Source organism: Channa argus, chromosome 9, assembly GCF_033026475.1.
Source record: "Channa argus isolate prfri chromosome 9, Channa argus male v1.0, whole genome shotgun sequence".
Classification (NCBI taxonomy): domain Eukaryota; kingdom Metazoa; phylum Chordata; class Actinopteri; order Anabantiformes; family Channidae; genus Channa; species Channa argus.
The window spans coordinates 12,163,830-12,181,812 of record NC_090205.1 but is presented as its reverse complement, the minus strand read 5'-3'; the positions used below and the strand labels follow the sequence as shown (position 1 = coordinate 12,181,812).

Below are 17,983 nucleotides of genomic sequence, written 5' to 3'. Positions count from 1 at the left end.
ATTTAATTCTGCAAATTTTAACAAATTAGCAAATCAAAAACACAACGGATCAGCTGTGTATCTAAAACCCTGACCCTCCAAAAAACTGCACATTAACTGTCTAAAAATGGTGATATGGAAAAATATATAAACTTAAAATTTTATTGATTCAAACATAATTACATTTTCTATTGCAAGGTGTTATACTACTTAAATAGAGTATAATAATATGATACAAATGACAGTCATTTTCCTTTAACAAAGGGAAAATCTAAAAAGAAATAGAGAAAAATTATAAAAAGATAAAGACTGATTATACTGAATAATTCTTACAATTCAATCATACCGTGTTATTCTAAATTATTACATTTTGTTTTCCAAAGAAACATTTTGTTTCGAATTATTAAAAAACGTAAAGCAAAACTACGTAAAGCAACTAAAGAATAATCTATTTTGTGAAAAAAATATATAAACTATATTCAATCTTGGATATTTACTTAGAGCTCCAGGACATAATCTCACGCAATCCCAGAATTCATCAGTCAAACAACAACACCGCCATTTTGACAGGAGTAATAACACTTGATTGATTAACCTATCGGTTACTAAATCCCACTGGTGAATTATATAGTGATACAGAACTTCTCCCTGATTATTTCATTTCTGTATCTCCAAGGAACTTCTCTATATTATTTGATATAGTGGCTCAGGTAGCGTGGCCACCCACCGACCATAGGGTCGGAGGCTCGCTCAACGCTCTTCCCAGCCACATGTCTCATAATATGGACACCAATTGCTTTTTTTTTTTTCAAAGAAAAATGAAAATATTTATTTTGGAGATGTACCTTAACTGAAATATTTTGGTCAGATGTCCTTGGTTTCTTTTAAATTAAGTTTTTTACTACTCTTTGATTACGAGCAGAGAGACAAAACTTTCTATAATAAATTGTATAATTCGGAAAACTTGTTAAGCTTTTATAGTTCTTTTCACATAAGTTGTCAATGAGACAACTGATTTGTGTTCACCTAGTTGGGATACGCTAGGCAGAGAAACCTAACGACACCATATAAACCAATCATATTGCAGTTGGAACCCTATTGACCAGTAAGAGTGCGGGAAGGTGTGACGCCTCCCCTCACGCGGTCGGTTGCATCGTACAGAAAGTCACCTCTTCGTGTCGGTCAGAGAGGAGCTAGCAGCGCTAGCATGGTCACAGATCTGCGGGGGAAAGGTCGATACTAGGACACCTTCATCATATCATTTTGTCTGACTATTGTCCTGCATCGTAGAAGAAGGCGAAGCTAACTTTTTTTATTATTAGTGTTTTTAAAACGCAAGCTAACCGTTTAGCGAGCCAGGTTCTTACTGGGTCTCTTTTCATCGGAATATCTAGCGATACAATCATGGCTGCACTCAGAGCGTCCTACCACAGGATTTTGGACAGGGTCGAGCTTATGCTACCCGGCAAACTTAGACCTCTCTACAACCACCCGGCAGGTAATGTCAGAGCTGATGATCACACCGATGCCCGATCACCAGGCCGCGTTTGTTTTTGATGTTTCCGGGTGTACACGTTAGTAATAGAGGGTAACTGATGTTGGCTCCAGCAGTGGTGAAACTGATGCTGGTGCAGTGGCCGGTCTTGGCTGCATCCTGCAGGGAGATCATTTGCTGCTTTAGTCTATGGTTGATGCCCGAGCTGTCACTGTGGCTTGGGGAGGCCACGATCCGCAGTGATAACTGGAGGTAAACCGCTCCGTCTCTGAAGGAGAGCTGGATGTATGGCAGGGAACGTTCGTAGCAATAAGACCCAGCTGGGTCTGGGTACAGTAAAGAGATAAGTGGAGAGATGAGGCAGGTTTTCAGTCACAACAGTATGTTTTTCGAAACGGTAAGTAATAACGGTAAATAATACTGGATTATTAATCATATTAGTTACCAGTACAAATCATTATGTATCTGTGTTTTGATCATGTATTCGTTCTAATTGGACTGCAACTAACCGCTATGTTTAGCCATTAATGTGTTTATCATTTAAATTTGCAATTTTATTTAACCTATTGCACATCAAAGGCAGTTGCATATTATATGGACACAAAGCCCACTGACTGTCTCAAATGTCTATATTTTTCTAATTAAAACTAAGTAAGATCAAATAAATCTTATGATAAATTATTATTTGGCTTTAATCCTGATTTAAACAATCAATAATTTGCTACATTTTGTGAAACAATGATCAGCACTGAAGTAATAATACAGCAGGCACACAATAAAGCCTAGCTTCATGGAAGTGTGTTTTGTCAAGCCAGTTTATAAAAATGAGGGTAATGTAAATACAGTAGAAAATTGTCGAAGAAACATCTCTTTAGAACATGCTAATCTTAATGAAACCAACAATTTATAGCATTAGGCTTCATTATTTTTGTTAGGTGTAAGTAAAACAGAGATTGTAAGTACAGCTTGCACACCACACCGTTGAGCTCACTTTGATAATAACTAGAGGTTACTGAAATGAAGGTGTCACCAAGAACAGTCTGTTCTTTGATTTGTCCGTGCAAAAGTGCCACAAGGACAACTTACTGACCAAGTATAAAGAGGTGTTGACAAAAGCCAACTCCCTCAAAGATGATTTGCTGCGACGGACGTCCCACTTTTTGTTTAGCCAGCAGCATCTGTAGGGAACAGATTTCGGACCAAAAGCTTTTTATCACTGCTCCAATTTTTCCATCACTGTGCCAATTAATCTCATGTGAGACTTCTTCCAGCAGCCTGGACGTGCTGAGGTATCCCAGGTGACTGTTACACAGATACTGTCTCTGGGTTTCTGTCTAATCTATCCAAACATTTTAAAAAGCCTCAGCCCAAGAAAGACTAATCGAAAATTCCTATCAGTCATGAATTAAGACAGATTAGGCTATAAACTGTTTTTTTTGGTTTTTCTGCAAAATCCATGTAACTTGTGAAAAATATTTGAAATCACGTCACCCTTTTCTCTTCTCATTGAAATATAATTTCTTTTTACTGTGTAAATATTGTTCATTTTCAAAGCTATCTGCTCACAGTATGATGTCTCCTCCTTTAACACAAAATCCTTTCTCATTGTGTCTTTCAGCACACATACAATGAGAAAGGATTTTGTTGTTATTAGATGTCACAAATCATGCTTGTGCATGTGGGTTTTAAAGTGTGAAGTTGAGCTCACAAATTCTCCTGCAGTGTTGAACTGTGTTAAAAAATAATTCCAAGCAGAAAACAGAACAACTCAGTAAAGTAAAATCTGAAAAAAGCATATTTCTGAGTTGAGTGGGACTTAAGGAAAAAAATAACTAATAATAATAATATTGTGTAATAACTGATTTTAACAGATTACATATACACATGTATTTGTTAGGAATGGGTGCTGCTATTAGATTCAGATTTCCTTTTTTTTGGTTTTCATTCTAGGTCCGAAGACCGTTTTCTTCTGGGCCCCAATGTTTAAGTGGGTAAGTTATAGCAATATAATGACAAATTACATTGGTTATATAGGTTATCTTCCCCTTGATTTATTTATTTATTTATTTTGTCCTTATCCCGTGAGTTCAGGGTCACCACAGCGGATCATTGTCCGCATGTTGATTTAGCACAGTTTTTTTCACCGGATACCCTTCCTGACGCAACCCTCCCCAATTTCTAGCTGGCTTGTACTGGCACTGCACAGCTGGGTATGGGAATGGGCTGTTAGGGGTTCAGTGTCTTGTGTAAAACATTCTTCATAAGGTCCAGATATCTGTGTTTGAGTCACTGTTTGAATCAGTAATTTTAATACTTTTAATAGTCATCCCATTTCTCCAATAAACAAAAAAATAATAAATACTGTTCTGTGTATCAGATGTGTTTTTCTGCTTTTGTTTACTAACCAAAGTATGTTTTCTCTGCAGGGTCTGGTTGTTGCTGGCTTGGCTGATATGACTCGACCAGCAGATAAACTCAGTACCTCCCAGTCTGCAGTCTTGACAGCCACAGGTGGGATGAGATTTTAATTAGATTCATCATTGTGTTTCAGTGTGAATACGGCAAATGTGTGATGTAGGGAAATACAACCTGTGACGGAAAATGTTACAGTAGAAAATAATGTAGAGGATATCTTTTTACCTTGTTATGTTGCATTCCCTTGATATTTTGTATTTTAAGTAACTAACATACATGTGAGAAATGCTGTAAAGTTTTTAGAATATTTGGCTGTGTATTTTGGTTTGCTTTGAATTATTGATCTTTTTTTTTTTAAGCTCAGTGCTGAGAAGGAATCTGTGCTAAAGGTTGACTATGTGTCAGCTTTTGCAATATGTAGCTTTAACCAAATCTTATCTGTTTTTCTTTTGTCAAAACACAGACTTTGATCTCATGAATAACACCTGGTTTACTATTAGTTTGCATAACCTGCTCTTTTACTGTTGTCCCTCATCTCATCACCAGGGCTGATCTGGTCTAGATACTCATTGGTTATCTACCCAAGGAACTGGAACCTGTTTGCTGTCAATTTCTTCCTAGGCTGTGCAGGAGGGTCCCAGCTCTACAGGATCTGGAGGTTTGTTGTGATTGTATGGCAAAGTACCAAAACTGACCAGTCAGTTACTTCTACCTACTGAATGTTAGAACTGCTTCGATGATCAAATCATAACACGACTATAATAAGGAGACAAGTGCCTATAGTTGCTTCTTGTTAGGTTTATTCCTTTCTCGTTTTTGATTATAAAATAAGTAATGAACACAGCAACAATGAAATGTTTACCTAAGTACATTCCAGCAGCTGCATAGAGAGTTGTGCATGTACAACATACAGGAGTTTTCATGTGCGCTTGGTTTACCAATGTTACATTTTTACGGAGAGAAAACAAACACAGGAAAGTGAGTTTAAACATTTGTCTTAAGGAGGAAAACCCACTGACTGAAATGCAAAAGTGTCACATAAACTCACTGTTGACTAACCAACTAGTTTGTAAGAGAATGTACATGATCTTTTTCAAACAAAGTTATAGTCACAGAGCCAGTTGCACCTGCTTTTTCAGAGCTTAGACTTGGTGTTTACGAAGATATCTGCACCACTTAGTCAAATCAGGTTGCATTAAACAAACGGGCTTTTTCAAAGAAACAATTAATTACCAAATACTTAGCTCAGGTACATCCTCTCTAAGAAAACAACTAACAAAACCAGCTTGCTAACATTTGACTAAAACGGGTAATACAGGTCAGGGTAATGTGGAATGTAGTCCACACATTTAACCTGAGACATAATCAAAATGTTTCTTGGCACACCTTGTAACACAAATTAGAGATTAAGATGATTCCCTCATTAAATTATGTGACTACTGTTTATTCTTAAAAATACACACATTCCAATAAATGCATGCAGCGTGGTCAAAATTGTGTGTGTTTGTGTGTGTGTGTGTGTGTGTGTGTGTTACTTGAGCCACTGTAAATGTGTTTTTGAAATTTTTTTATCCTAACAATGTGGTTTTCTGTCCTTTTTACACCCTAATAGGTATAAGCAGGATAAGAAGGCAATGGCTAAACAGGCTGCAGAGTCCTAAGATTCACTGTGGGCAGCTTTCCATCAGCAGTGGACTGAAAGAGGAATTCACACTGGGCACTAATTTGCCCCCTTCTCATAATGTCTAAATCACTCCATGTTGTCTCCTTAACCAAACATGCCAAAACCTTTTTTCTAGCACCTTCAGCCTGTCAGCCCTGTTGGAAGTGTGCACTTTTCTTTAAGTTTCAAATTTCCTCAGGGTATAAAGAAAGAGGGGGGGGGGGAAACATTTTTTTTTTTAACTGTAGTCAACACACAGTCAAGAATGATGGTCATCAACGCACAAGTTTGTTACATGTTTTACATGTTAATCAAAATGTATGATTGTACATTTATTAATTTATATTCATGCTTTATACATTGTGCACTAGTTTGGGAAGTTTTGCTTTTTTTCATCATCTTACTTTGAGTGTAGCAATCACTACCTCATGCAATAATTTCCCTAAGTATGATGTAACTCTTGGATTTGTGTTGAAGGTGGTTTAAAGAATGTTTTCAAATGAAATCAAGTAGGATGCCATCACATTTATATCCTAATTTACTTATAATTTGGTTTCATGGCATCTGTACCTCATTCTTTATTAAACTATTATTATTACCATGTAATGATTCTTTTTAATTTAAATTTTTCAGACTGGAATACTTACACCAATGCTACTTTTACTACTACTATTATTCACTAATACTACTATTTTTCTGCGTGACAATAGTACTTTCTTTGACTCGTTGTCTTTGTAGTTTATAATCCCCAGACTACTGTAGCAATAACTGATCAGAACTGAGGGTTGATCTATGTGGCTATGTAATGGTAATAAAGCCTGTTAAACAGTTGACTTTTACAAAATCGACACCAAATACTTTAGTTCATACTATATGAAACTGACAATGTTAGAGCTTTAACATATGTTTACAGAGCCTGGAAAAATGTTGGAAGCATTATTGAGTGTGAGAAATGAGTGTTAAAACAAAAAACCTTTCAGTTTTAAATTCTGTCTTTGGGCTAAGGCCTTCACTGTTATCAAAGTGCTGCACAGTACATCAGTGATGTGTCCCTTAAATCTTTTTATTACCTTTATTGTTCTGAGAAAAAAAAAACGTGTCCTTGTTCCAGTTTGTGTGAGAATTTACAAATGAACTTCATCTTTGGTCTTACAGACCAAATACAGCATATGATGAGGATTCTTTTACTATTACTCAACATTTTAAAAGATAATAAATGACCTAAGTTAATCAAGGAAGAAAATCATTAGCTGCAAGTCTAAAAGATAAAATTTGTTGTCATTTAAATAGGGTCAACAGATTATGCAGGAGGCTTTAAAGGCACCACTTTCTATTTGGGTGCCAAAAACTACTTTTGAAAGCCTCAAACATCTGCATATATACCATTGCTTTGTAAAAGGATTTCATACATTTCATGTAATTTTAATACAACGCAACAAAAAGGTAACACCCGTTACCTAATACTAATCCCAATAGAAAACCAGTACTCTGTTTCAGCTGTATGCAACTACAGTGTTCAGCCACAACATTAATTTGACACTTTCCTATAATAAGTCAACTTCACGGTTGCTGTGGTTACAGTAGTGATAACATTAGACTGTAAGACCCTCTGTATGTACAACCCAGCATCACACCTATGCGTAGAATGGGTCATGAACTCAGCCCTGTGTCCTGCAAGGTTGTTGATTTTTTTCTGGGTTACACAAGCCAATGCAGTGCTTTCAAGCAATGTACATTTGATATTTTATATGGGAAACATTCCTTATTTCTAGTGAAATACTTTTTGTCACTGAAACACCTCAGATGGAGATTGAGTCTGAAACTCCTTTTTCAAGCTGTGCCTGTACAAAACAAATGCTTTTTTATTCCAAGTTCTAATACAGTCTTTTGTTAAATTTGGCTGGCTTAAAAAGGCTTTCACAACTCAATTTGTTGTCTACATGCCTGACTCCCTGGCTGGTCCTCATTCTGTGTTAATAAGAAAGTGTGAAGCTGTTAGAAAAGCAGTGCTCTCCTTTTGAATAGATTGAAGGAGTCCAGTTCAAGAACAGGTGAAGTGTCCTGAAAGAGTCTGAATTTACAGTGGTTAAGCCTTTTAAGGGAACTAATTTCAATCTGGATCTTCATGTGTTCTGTTCTGTTTGCATCCTGCACTACAGAGAAACAAATCCCAGTTTCAGCTGCTGACAATACAAGGGCTAGTTTACCCGTGAAACAAAAAAAAAAGCAGAAGGTAATTTAAATGTAATATTTCCTAATAATTGTTGTTAAAGCTCTGACCCGATCATTTCATGGTACGGTTATACAGCCCTAGGGCTGGATGATGTACAAATCACACAAATGATGGTTTCCCACAAACTTTTATTCACAACCATAAACAATGGTCAGGTTTAGCGTTTTCCACCAACCCGCGGCGCGCTGATCTTCATGGGCTTGGCAATCTTAGGCTTTTGTGCAGTCTTGGCTGTGGTCTACAGAAGGAGAAATACAGTACCGTACTGTTATCCATCGTATTATCAAGTAAATACAGAGGAACAGCGTTGACATTACTAACATGAGACCAAACAATCAGATTAGGTTAAAAAGTGTAGTTTTTGTTAACAGCTTCATTTATAAACTGAAACACTTACTTTTGCACTTGGGGCAGCAGGCTTCTTTGCTGCCTGCTTTGCCTTCTTGGCCTCCTTGGCAGCCCTGAGAGAAATAAAAACAATTAGGACTGGGCAATAAGGGTAAAATTGTCACATCTGGGATATAAAATGTATTTAATGTGATAGTTTACTATCTGGGGACCAGCTGTTAAAGGATACTCTAGATTGAAAAAACAAAACTAGGAGACATTAGCATCTTATATACTATTATACAGTCAATTTTTTTGTGAGAGGTGGTTCCGAACTACGTTTAACAAGATACGGAAAATCTAAATATGTAGCTGTACAAGATGTAATTTCTTTTAAATGTCTCACTCCTTTTAGAGAACAAAATTATTTCAATCTAAATTGCACAAATATACAATTAATTTCAGACTGGTTGGGTGTTTTCCTGAACCACGTGAAACAGTTAATAAAAGGACTTTGAATATTAAAAACACAGATTGGACTCTTTGCAGAGCTAGCTGTTGTCAAACAACTAAAATTAGATCAGACTTTCACAACACATTTTAATTTGAAAAAGTTGACAATTAGCATTTTACCTGATTGCCTGCTCCCTCTGAGCCTTGCGAACCTCAGGCTTCTGGTTCCTCTTGGCCATAATTTCAGCCAAGGAGGCCCCAGTGATGGCCCTCTGGAATTTCACTGCGCGGCGGGTACGCTTCTTTGTCACCTCTTCCTGTTAAATCACATAACGAGAACTTGGGTTTGTGTGCATCCCAAAATGACTAACAGACATCATGTGCATAACCATCCAAGTCCGACTGCTATTGACTGAAGGAGAAAGACTGACCAAGAGCATTCCACAAAAGAAATATTTGGTGTAAATGTCTGGTTCATGTACCTGCCAACACTGGAGGAGAATCTGCTACTAAAAAGATGGATGCAAGAACTAAAATTTGGGTTTTAAACTAAGCCAATACACCAAAATAAACATATTTTTTTTTTAAATACAGCCAATTAACAGCAAGGTTATTTTTGGAATGGTGCATACCAGTCAACCGATTTTTATAGGTAGAACTTTTTTTTTTTTTAAATCTCATTGTACGGTTATTGGATTTAACAGATTAATTTCAGTAGTCACGAAACAAGTGTGTGGGCAAGTGTGTACAACACAGACTTTAAAACATTTCAGGAAATTGTATTAATATTTTAATACTTAAAGGTTAATAAAGTTGCACTGTTGAGCAATTACTCTTTGTGATCGGAGTAGTTTAGGATTTCCAAAAATTAGGTGTATTACAAATGGTAATAAAAATCACATAATCCTTACAAAATATTGTAACATGTTGGAGAGTTTGGAGGCTGACCAATGGTGAGATGTCAATGAAGACGTCAAGGGCCAGTACTATGATCTCCATTTGTTCTATAGCTGCAGGTGTGGAGTGAGCGCTGCTGCCCAGACTGCAAAACACAGTCCGGCAACAACACATAACACGGATGAACACCGTGCACACCATCCACCCGCAGCTAAACTAAATTGGGTAAACTTTACTTATATGTAATATTCTAAATAAATGTACAGATCTATCAATGTGGTTTTATTAAACCAAAACTAGTTCTCTGCAAATCACAAAACTGGAAAATTAGCCTCTCCACATTTCTTTTGATGGACCAGCTCTTATACACAGTAGTAGTGGATGGAAACATTTGCATCTTCTTTTGCAGTCTCTCAAAGACTATTACAAATTGCTCAAAATTTGGATTCAAGTCTAACTATCACAAAAGTCTGAGTGTGAAAGAGCACACTGCAATCAATATTAATAAAAGTTTAATTTAACCAAATAAAAATAATTCACCAACAAATGCTTTTTCTGAAGCTAATACTGACAGATAAATCAGTGTTAGACAGTATGGGAAGGTTTGCCTAAAGAGAGTAAATATTTCAACTACACAAAAAACGCTACTTACAGACTGGCCCTTCTTGTGCTTGCGTCTGTACAACACAGTCCAGTTAATCTGTCTGGGGTTCCTCTTGGCCAGGAAAGCAGACTCACACTTGGCGTTCAAAAACTGGAACACCTAAAAATTATATTAAAGAGAAAAAAGAAGAGACAGAAAACTTTGTTACATTTGTACACTTGTTCGCTCTTTCTCCTTGACAGTATTTTTTTTTTTTTTTTTTTTTTTTACAAAAAGTAGTAGACTGAGATCTAAAACATTTATGGATCTGTCTTTTTGTGACATCACTGCCAAGTGTTCTGTTACTCAGCCAATTTTTGCCCCTGCAAAAAAAATATGCACACACGCTTCTACACATCTGCAATGCACTACTGGAACTCACTTACACCATTAAGACATCTGCAGTGTTTTTACACTAAAGAGGTCAAGCTAATTAATAACATGTAGTGATATCTGATTTAGTCAACACTGCCATGCTCTACCTTGTGTTGTGAAGGGAAATCAGAAACTTATAAACACTGTCAATAACATGTTTAAACTGATTGTCTAATGCTACATTACGAGAGCTAACAGTTTGCGGTGGCTACTACGTTAGCCAGTTCCTTAAGATATAATGGAGCCATGATTGCCTATTCCATTATTTTACTTCTGTTACAAATACCTACTTTAAGCTAGAGAGAAATACAATATGTAAAATGAATCCATATATTGTACTTTAAATTGTTTTAAAGGACAAACAAGAACAGTCATACTTTATAGAGTGATTACCTTTCCGTCTATCCTGGCGTATCGGCGGCCATGACCGGGGTATATCTTATACCCGCTGAAACTGCACAACTCGACCCTGAAAACGACAAATATTAAGTATCACAAAAAGAAAAATATACAAATGCATTCTGGGTGTAAACAACATCTTTAAAATCTTTGTTTAAGAGTTCAGATGGCGTTTGATTGTATTCCGTAAACTCACTTCATGATGGCTACGAGAGGGCACAAAACCGGAAAGAAAGACAACGGAAACGGAAGCTGATTTAGGAGACTTCAAAACGATATTTATAAGTTAATAAACATCGAATTGTTTAATTAAGCGAAGGTGTTCTTGACGTTTCATACATAACATACATGCATAAATTATTTTTGATATTATAAAACTATTTTAATTAAATTAGTACTTTGTCCTATCATCAAAATGTTGAAGTCACAATCTGACGGTTGCCCTGCAAAGGTATGAGCAAGCTTGAAACGGCCAGGCAAGACTTTTTGGCTCACCGTTGCCATAGTAAACCGTTGAAACAAGCAAATAGTACAAAATAAAACGCAAACACATAATAACATTTTATTTTTTTAATCGTTATTGGATTCAGCTGTGGCTTCATCTCCATCACAAACGTAACCTGCCTGGCGGTTCACGCGCTGTAGGAAGCAACCGAAATTGTAGTCTTTTTGAGGCGCAAAGACGTTACTCCGTAATGAGCAAGAACTACATTTCCTAGAACTACCTTGGTTAAGGGTTTGACAAGCGGCAGGCGCTTCTTGTCTTTCTCGCCACAGATTGAGGCTACAAACGTCAGTTGTTAACGTACAGTCGTGTTGTCGGAGGCGACAGGATGGGTGTTTCAGATTTACAAGTTGATACGAAAGCCGGTAAGTGGCCCCACTGGTTGTTTAGGTTAAGCAGATATAAAGGATGTGTGTTTGTTTACAGCTAATGTATGTTTACTACCAATCTAGCGTTAGCTAACATTAGCTAACATGCGACATTCCAGTGCTTCTGTTTTCTGTGTCCAGGAGTGCAGAACAAAACGTGTCAGACTTTCACATGCTTTCGTGAAACTTCAATATCACATAAGCTAATTTACGGCGTGTTCTGCAAGTTTTCTTACAGTTTAAGTATCACGTTGCAACAAGGGAGCTAACGTCCCACATTAGACAGCAAATCAAACCTCTTCTGCCTTTATGTACGTTAACACTACACAAAACCAATTACTAAAAGACGGTTGTTATGTTTAAATGGCAATTTTTGTATTAAAACGTGTTTGCAAACTAGATCTTCCATTGGACTACCCAGATATGAATCTACGTACACTGAATGGGATCGTTTCAGCTGTATCCTACTTTTTTTTAACTGTCTAAAGCCTAGCTATACTTAGGTGTGTTGCTGCATGTGTGCTGCGTAGCCATGGTGAAGAGCAAAACGATAGATGTTGTGGTTTTACGCTCAGTTGAATTCCCACCCTCTTTATCTTTGTCTTTATCCTACTAGGACCTGTGCTGGATCTTTCAGCTCAGGGTATGCAAAAGCTGGATCCCAGTTTTATCTGTTCTGAAGACACTCACACCCTCATCCTAGACCGGAACCACATCATGAAACTGGACAATTTAGAACGGAGCCTAGGTCTTCAGCAGGTTATTGCCTCTTTTTGAATCGAACTCAGTGCTCAGTTATCACTACCTTTACCGAATTGCAAGCAATTGAATGCCTTTTTTATCAGTCTTTGTCTTTTCTTCTTTAGCTATCTGTAGCCAGTAATCGTCTTGTGAGAATGATGGGTGTGTCTCGGCTGACAGAGTTGAGAGTCCTTAATCTTCCCAATAATAGTATTGGCTACATTGAGGGTCTCAGAGATTTGCCCCACCTCAAATGGCTCAACCTGTCTGGGAATAATATTAAGGTGATAAGAGAAATTCTCACATACTCACAAGTATATTCCCGCATACTTGTATATCATTTAATCACTTCAATCATTTAATTACAAAAATACATCTGTAATTTTTTTGTAAATGTACTATTATGATGCATTTTAAATTGACTGTACACTTTTTCATGTAGGTCATTGAGCAACTTAACAACTGTGCTTCTCTTCAACACTTGGATCTGTCTGACAATAACATATCTACTATTGGGGATCTGAGTAAGCTAGTGGCATTAAAGGTGAATGTTGGAGCCTCTAAGGTCAAAAGTGGGCATAAACAATAAAATAATGGATGTTTATAGTCTTGGTTTTATTTTAGGCATCTGTGATTAATTTGATGTCATTTTTTCAGACCCTTTTACTTCATGGAAACAGCATTACAACTCTACGTACTGTTCCTGCTCACCTTCCTGCCCATTTATCCATTTTCTCTCTGGCAGAAAACGAGATAAGAGATCTCAACGAAGTAACTTCTTTTTACCTTACTAGATTTAATTGCACTGTTGTACACTTAAAGTATACAGAGAATTATTTTCACTGCAAGTGCTCTGTTTTATCAATTGTATCCTATTTTATTCCTGATGTCTCTGTAGGTATCATACCTGGCACCTTTTCATGAACTAGAACAATTGTCTATTATGAGCAACCCTTGTGTTATGGCAACCCCCTCATTGCCAGGATTTGATTATCGACCATACATAATGAGTTGGTGCCTGAACCTAAAGGTCCTCGATGGCTATGTGGTGTCACAAAAAGAAGCGTGTGTACATTTTATTTATTTGTTATTACAATTGGTCTAACTTTAAAACATAAATGATTTCCAGAATTTTTAATCTCATATTTTTTGTGTGTAATTGTTACATCTGCAGTCTTAAAGCGGAGTGGCTATATAGTCAAGGTAAAGGACGTTCATATCGACCTGGTCAGCATGTACAGCTGGTTCAGTACCTTGCTATTGTGTGCCCTCTGACTTCATCCCCGGCCTTGGAGACAGCAGAAGATGCCAAGCTGGAGAAGATACTCAGTAAGCAGAGGTATAAATCAGTTCTTATTAAGAGCCTTTGCTAAACAGCACATGCATGTTACTGGAAAGTAATGACTTGAACAGTCTTTTGTTCTGACATTTCCTTTTTTTTTTAGGTTTCACCAAAGACAGTTGTTAGAGGAGACCCAGGGAGGCTGTCCTAGACCCCCTCGTCCAACACAACTAGATGTGGAGATGCACAGTCCTTCGCATGTACCACAGGGAGGAGCCAGAGAGGTGAAAAAAAATAGTGCGCCAACACCAGCATCTACACCTGCTACTGCTCCATTAGTCCAGGAGACAGGTTGGATAACTTTGACTTAATGCTGTGCATGAGACCTGTATTAATTGTTTCTCTTAACCATTATTTTTATGCAGAGCACATACATGCTTTTGTAATGCTGTCTGTTTTGTGTCTAAATTTACCAGATTCAGTTGTGCAGTTCAACACTTGGGTGAGCTGTGATACTTCCCACCCGTCAGTGCCAATAGTGCGCAGCCCAAATATCAGAGATGAACATATCTTTCTGGAGGATGTTCAGACAGATGAGGACAAGCTCAGTTGCTGCCTGCTTTCCTCAGAGTCCACCTTTCTCCCCTTCACATCAGATCTGGAGCCACAAACAACTCAATCTGACAGTGAGGATGAGACAGAGACATTTGAACCTGATTCCCTGGCTCCAAAGCACCCAACACATTCCACAAAGCACAACACAATAAAGACACATTCTTTACCCCTGACAGATAAGCACGAGAGAAAAGGTTTTGAAGAAGTAATTATTTCTGCGGCGGCCACAGCAGCTGGGTCACTAGGAGTCAGTGTTTCCACACCACAAAATGATTTGGAAACATGCTCTGACTTTGTTAAAGCAGAGGTTAAGGAAGCCCGTAAGCAGGAAGAAGTTGGTATGTGTATTAACAAATCAAGCGTAATAGAAGCCAACAGAGCAGCTGTTAAAATACAATCCTGGTGGAGGGGACAGGTCACTCGGTGTTTTCACCCCATGGCCAAAGAGGTGCGCAGTGAAATTCGCCTCCGCAGGATGCAAGAACACATCCTCTTCTTGTCTGACAAGCTTGACAGGTAACCGACTCACCATCAGTACATAAAAATTATTCTTATAAATCAGTGGCTCCCATGCCTGTTCCTCAGGGTACCCCTTTCCTGCTTGTTTACAAACTGATTGCCTGGATCAGGTGTCTTCAGTTATCTGAATTTGGAAAACATCAGTTTACTTTGTCTTCCCCCACTCCAGCCTAATCTGAGATGGTGTTTTCCAATTATTGCTTGACCATTGAACCTATCTGATCTAGGACCAGGGTTTGAAACCACTGTTTTATAGGAGCCTTTTATGTACTGACAGCGTGAATCGATTGTAATTAATTGTAAGTTGTACATGATGCACATGTTGTAAATATTCTCACTTAAAGTAAAGTATAAAACCGGTATTATTGCAGAGTAGAGAAGCAGTATGAGGAAGAGAAGATACAAAGGCTAGTTCAGGAGGAAGCTGTCAAGTTCCTGTGGAAAGAGGTCAGTGATTTAAAATGTTTATCATAACCTCACATTTACTAGTTCTTGTTCATTATTTATGATGTGACACACTAAACTGTTTTTGGCTTTGGTAAGTGACCTATTCCTCGTTATTCACCTTATTCATGAGCTTTCAACTTTCCCTGTGCTTTTTGCGTAGCTGCAGTCTATGCAGCAGTGGAAGCAGTCGGTGGAGCAGCAGCTGTCTAATATTACTGAGACTGTCATCCCAGCTCAGACCTCACATCCTGCACTTTGTAAGGCTTCGCCGGCTGTTGCATCCAGCACAACAAACCCACCCAGCACAGACCTCTCTTTCCCAGACTCTGGTTTCCAGTCGACAGCTGATCAGCAGGCAGTGCAGGAAGACAGCTTGTTGAGCAGTGGGACAGCAGACTCTCTGAAGACAGTGCGAGCACTTAGCCCTGTTTACGGGGGCTTAGCAGGCGATGGTCACGGTGTGGAGAGTGCAGACTGCAGCCTGCTAGAGCAGTACCTTTGCTCTGTGCAGCAGAGGGAAGAGGAGGCTGAAGAGGTGATCAGTGATAGAATAGAAACACCACAGCCTGCATCACCAATTTCTCCCAGTAAAACAGTACAATCCAGCTCCACCCCACACATGGCAGTAGACAGCCAATCATCAGAAGTGCAAAGAATGGAGGGAACCAATCTTTGTCCAGTCTGAGAGTCTTAGAAGTAACTCATTCTAGAAACTTGCTCTCGTCTTGATTGCTGACCCACATCTCAGATAACTGCACTAAAGTCTGAACCCAGAAAACAGTACATTCCTTTCAATGGACCTTAAATTTTTGTTTGGTTGTTTGTTTTACTTCCCTGCTTGGACTTGTTCTCTTGTTTATTGAAGACTGGCATTTTTCTGTAAAGACAATGATTGTAGCTTCACAAGATACTATTATATTGAAAGCAGTTCTCAAAACCACATACAGCTAATAGTTAATAGGTTGCTTCCTGTACTGACCAGGCATATTCTTTTGTTTTAAACACTAATTTGTGATGAACTGCAGTAAATCAGATTAGGAGGGGCTGTGTTAAACATAGTGCACTTGTAACAACAGATGTAAGCTATACATAACCAACAACAAGCATACTGTCTATTGTAACACACAGTGTTATTGGCTGACCTGTTTATACCAACCGCAGTTCACAAAACACGATTAACATAAAATGTAACCTTTTTAGCTCAAGAAAATAAAGTAAGTAAATCTTTAATGATACATTTCTGAATATTATTTGTTTACATATTATGCTGAAATATTAGCAAATATTAGAAGAAATGGGACAGTAAATAACATTTATTGTAAGGATCAAATTCTCTCAATAATACTGTGCTGTTTAATTTGTTGGTGTATATAAATTCATTCATAACATTTACAACTGATTTTTATTGGAGCTGCAGCCGTGTGATATCTATTTGGGGCATGACACACCAAGTCGATGTCAAAGATGTGCTGCGTCGACTTTGTCCAGGCTGACAAGTGGCGCTAGCACACACCACAAATATGGGAGCTAAGGAGCATGTAGCACTACACTTTATAAGCCTGCCTGAAAGGAAAAAAAGAATAAGATCGGGTGCTGCAGATATTATATTATCCCACTAAGCAACAGTCCTTACAGCAAGAAACTCAGAAAATTTCCATCCATCCATTATGTTTTAAAACTTCTATGCTATCAACAAGCCCTGGATCACGAGTGACATCAAGGGTCTTCTTAACCAGAAGAAGAGGGCCTTTAAGGATGGTGATTAGCAGGAGCTTACGCGTCTGCAGAAGGAACTCAAGAGTCCAGTTCAGACAGGTGAAGGAGCAGCAAAGGAGGAAGCAGCATGAAGAAGGTGTGGTATGGGATGAAGACTATCACCGGATGCAGCTTGAAGCAAGATGACACCATTAAAGGAGATGTGGAGAAAGCAAACCAGCTAAACAACTTCTTCGACAGTTTTGACCACTCCAACTCATTCACACCTCATGACAGTACACCCCCCCACTCCCCTTTTTTCTCCTTGGTACCAACAGCATGGAGGAGAATCTCAATCTGGCCTCTCTGACTTTTATCTCCAAAACATCTAACATGAGCTGTTCTTCTGATGTATTAATTTCTGATCCTGACCCGTCCATATCCCGTCAGGGTGGCCTGAGATCATCACAGCTCCTAAGCATCGCCAGGAAGCTGCTGCTGTGGGGGCACTCGCATTTCCGCTCCGTCAGAGCTGTTTACATCCCACGGCCGGGGGGGGAGCACCCCAGGGAAAGGGTGCTGCACACAGAGCTGGTCCAGCAGATTTGGAGCAGGTTTGGCAGAGCCAACGTGCACCTTTGGAAACCCTTGGAGTGGGTGCATTTTCCCATTGGCCCAGGCGGCTCCTCTATGCTTTTCCGCCTATCCCTCTGATTTCCTGGTTGCTGGACCGTGTGAGATAGGAGTGTCTCACCGTCATCCTTGTGGCCCCGAGGCGAATCAGGGCACCGTTTTTTCTGGCACTCTGCCAGATGCTGGCAGGCCTGGGAGCTCCCATGGTGTGCGGACGCACTGTCTCAGGCCCCGAGTTCTGCTGCAGCGCCTGTGGGTCTGGCCCCTGAGAAGGAGTGCCTAGCCGACCAGGGGTTTTC

The 17,983-nt window shown here is 38.7% G+C and overlaps 3 protein-coding genes and 1 non-coding gene across 5 annotated transcripts in view; 2 read left to right on the top strand and 2 right to left on the bottom strand.

Moving 5' to 3' along the window:
• Nucleotides 1-11,143, bottom strand: part of rpl24 (ribosomal protein L24) — a 77,688-nt gene extending 66,545 nt beyond the window's left edge. Inside the window, exons 1-6 of one of the 2 annotated variants that reach the window (XM_067516578.1) lie at nt 11,076-11,142; nt 10,874-10,949; nt 10,115-10,225; nt 8,746-8,882; nt 8,183-8,246; nt 7,897-8,023 (exon numbers count right to left, since the gene is read on the bottom strand). In XM_067516578.1, coding sequence (XP_067372679.1) covers nt 7,943-8,023; nt 8,183-8,246; nt 8,746-8,882; nt 10,115-10,225; nt 10,874-10,949; nt 11,076-11,080 — 474 coding nt within the window. In that variant the 5' untranslated portion in view covers nt 11,081-11,142 and the 3' untranslated portion in view covers nt 7,897-7,942. Of the gene's footprint in view, nt 1-7,896; nt 8,024-8,182; nt 8,247-8,745; nt 8,883-10,114; nt 10,226-10,873; nt 10,950-11,075 lie in introns of those variants that run through there. The other variant, XM_067516579.1, reaches the window with a different exon arrangement.
• mpc2b (mitochondrial pyruvate carrier 2b) lies at nt 1,134-6,153 on the top strand. Its single transcript, XM_067516580.1, has 5 exons — nt 1,134-1,477; nt 3,425-3,465; nt 3,901-3,985; nt 4,436-4,547; nt 5,502-6,153. The coding sequence occupies exons 1-5, from the start codon at nt 1,384-1,386 to the stop codon at nt 5,548-5,550; spliced, it is 381 nt and encodes a 126-aa protein (XP_067372681.1). The 5' UTR covers nt 1,134-1,383; the 3' UTR covers nt 5,551-6,153.
• On the bottom strand, nt 9,488-9,668 carry LOC137133654 (small nucleolar RNA SNORA23). Its single transcript, XR_010915273.1, has one exon. It is a non-coding gene; the product is annotated as a small nucleolar RNA SNORA23 (small nucleolar RNA).
• A 463-nt stretch (nt 11,144-11,606) lies between the features above and the next one.
• Nucleotides 11,607-16,686, top strand: cep97 (centrosomal protein 97). The gene is made up of 11 exons (XM_067515126.1): nt 11,607-11,749; nt 12,369-12,511; nt 12,619-12,777; nt 12,936-13,037; nt 13,151-13,264; nt 13,392-13,558; nt 13,668-13,832; nt 13,939-14,126; nt 14,252-14,906; nt 15,281-15,356; nt 15,517-16,686. The coding sequence occupies exons 1-11, from the start codon at nt 11,713-11,715 to the stop codon at nt 16,039-16,041; spliced, it is 2,331 nt and encodes a 776-aa protein (XP_067371227.1). The 5' UTR covers nt 11,607-11,712; the 3' UTR covers nt 16,042-16,686.
• Nucleotides 16,687-17,983: the final 1,297 nt, after the last annotated feature.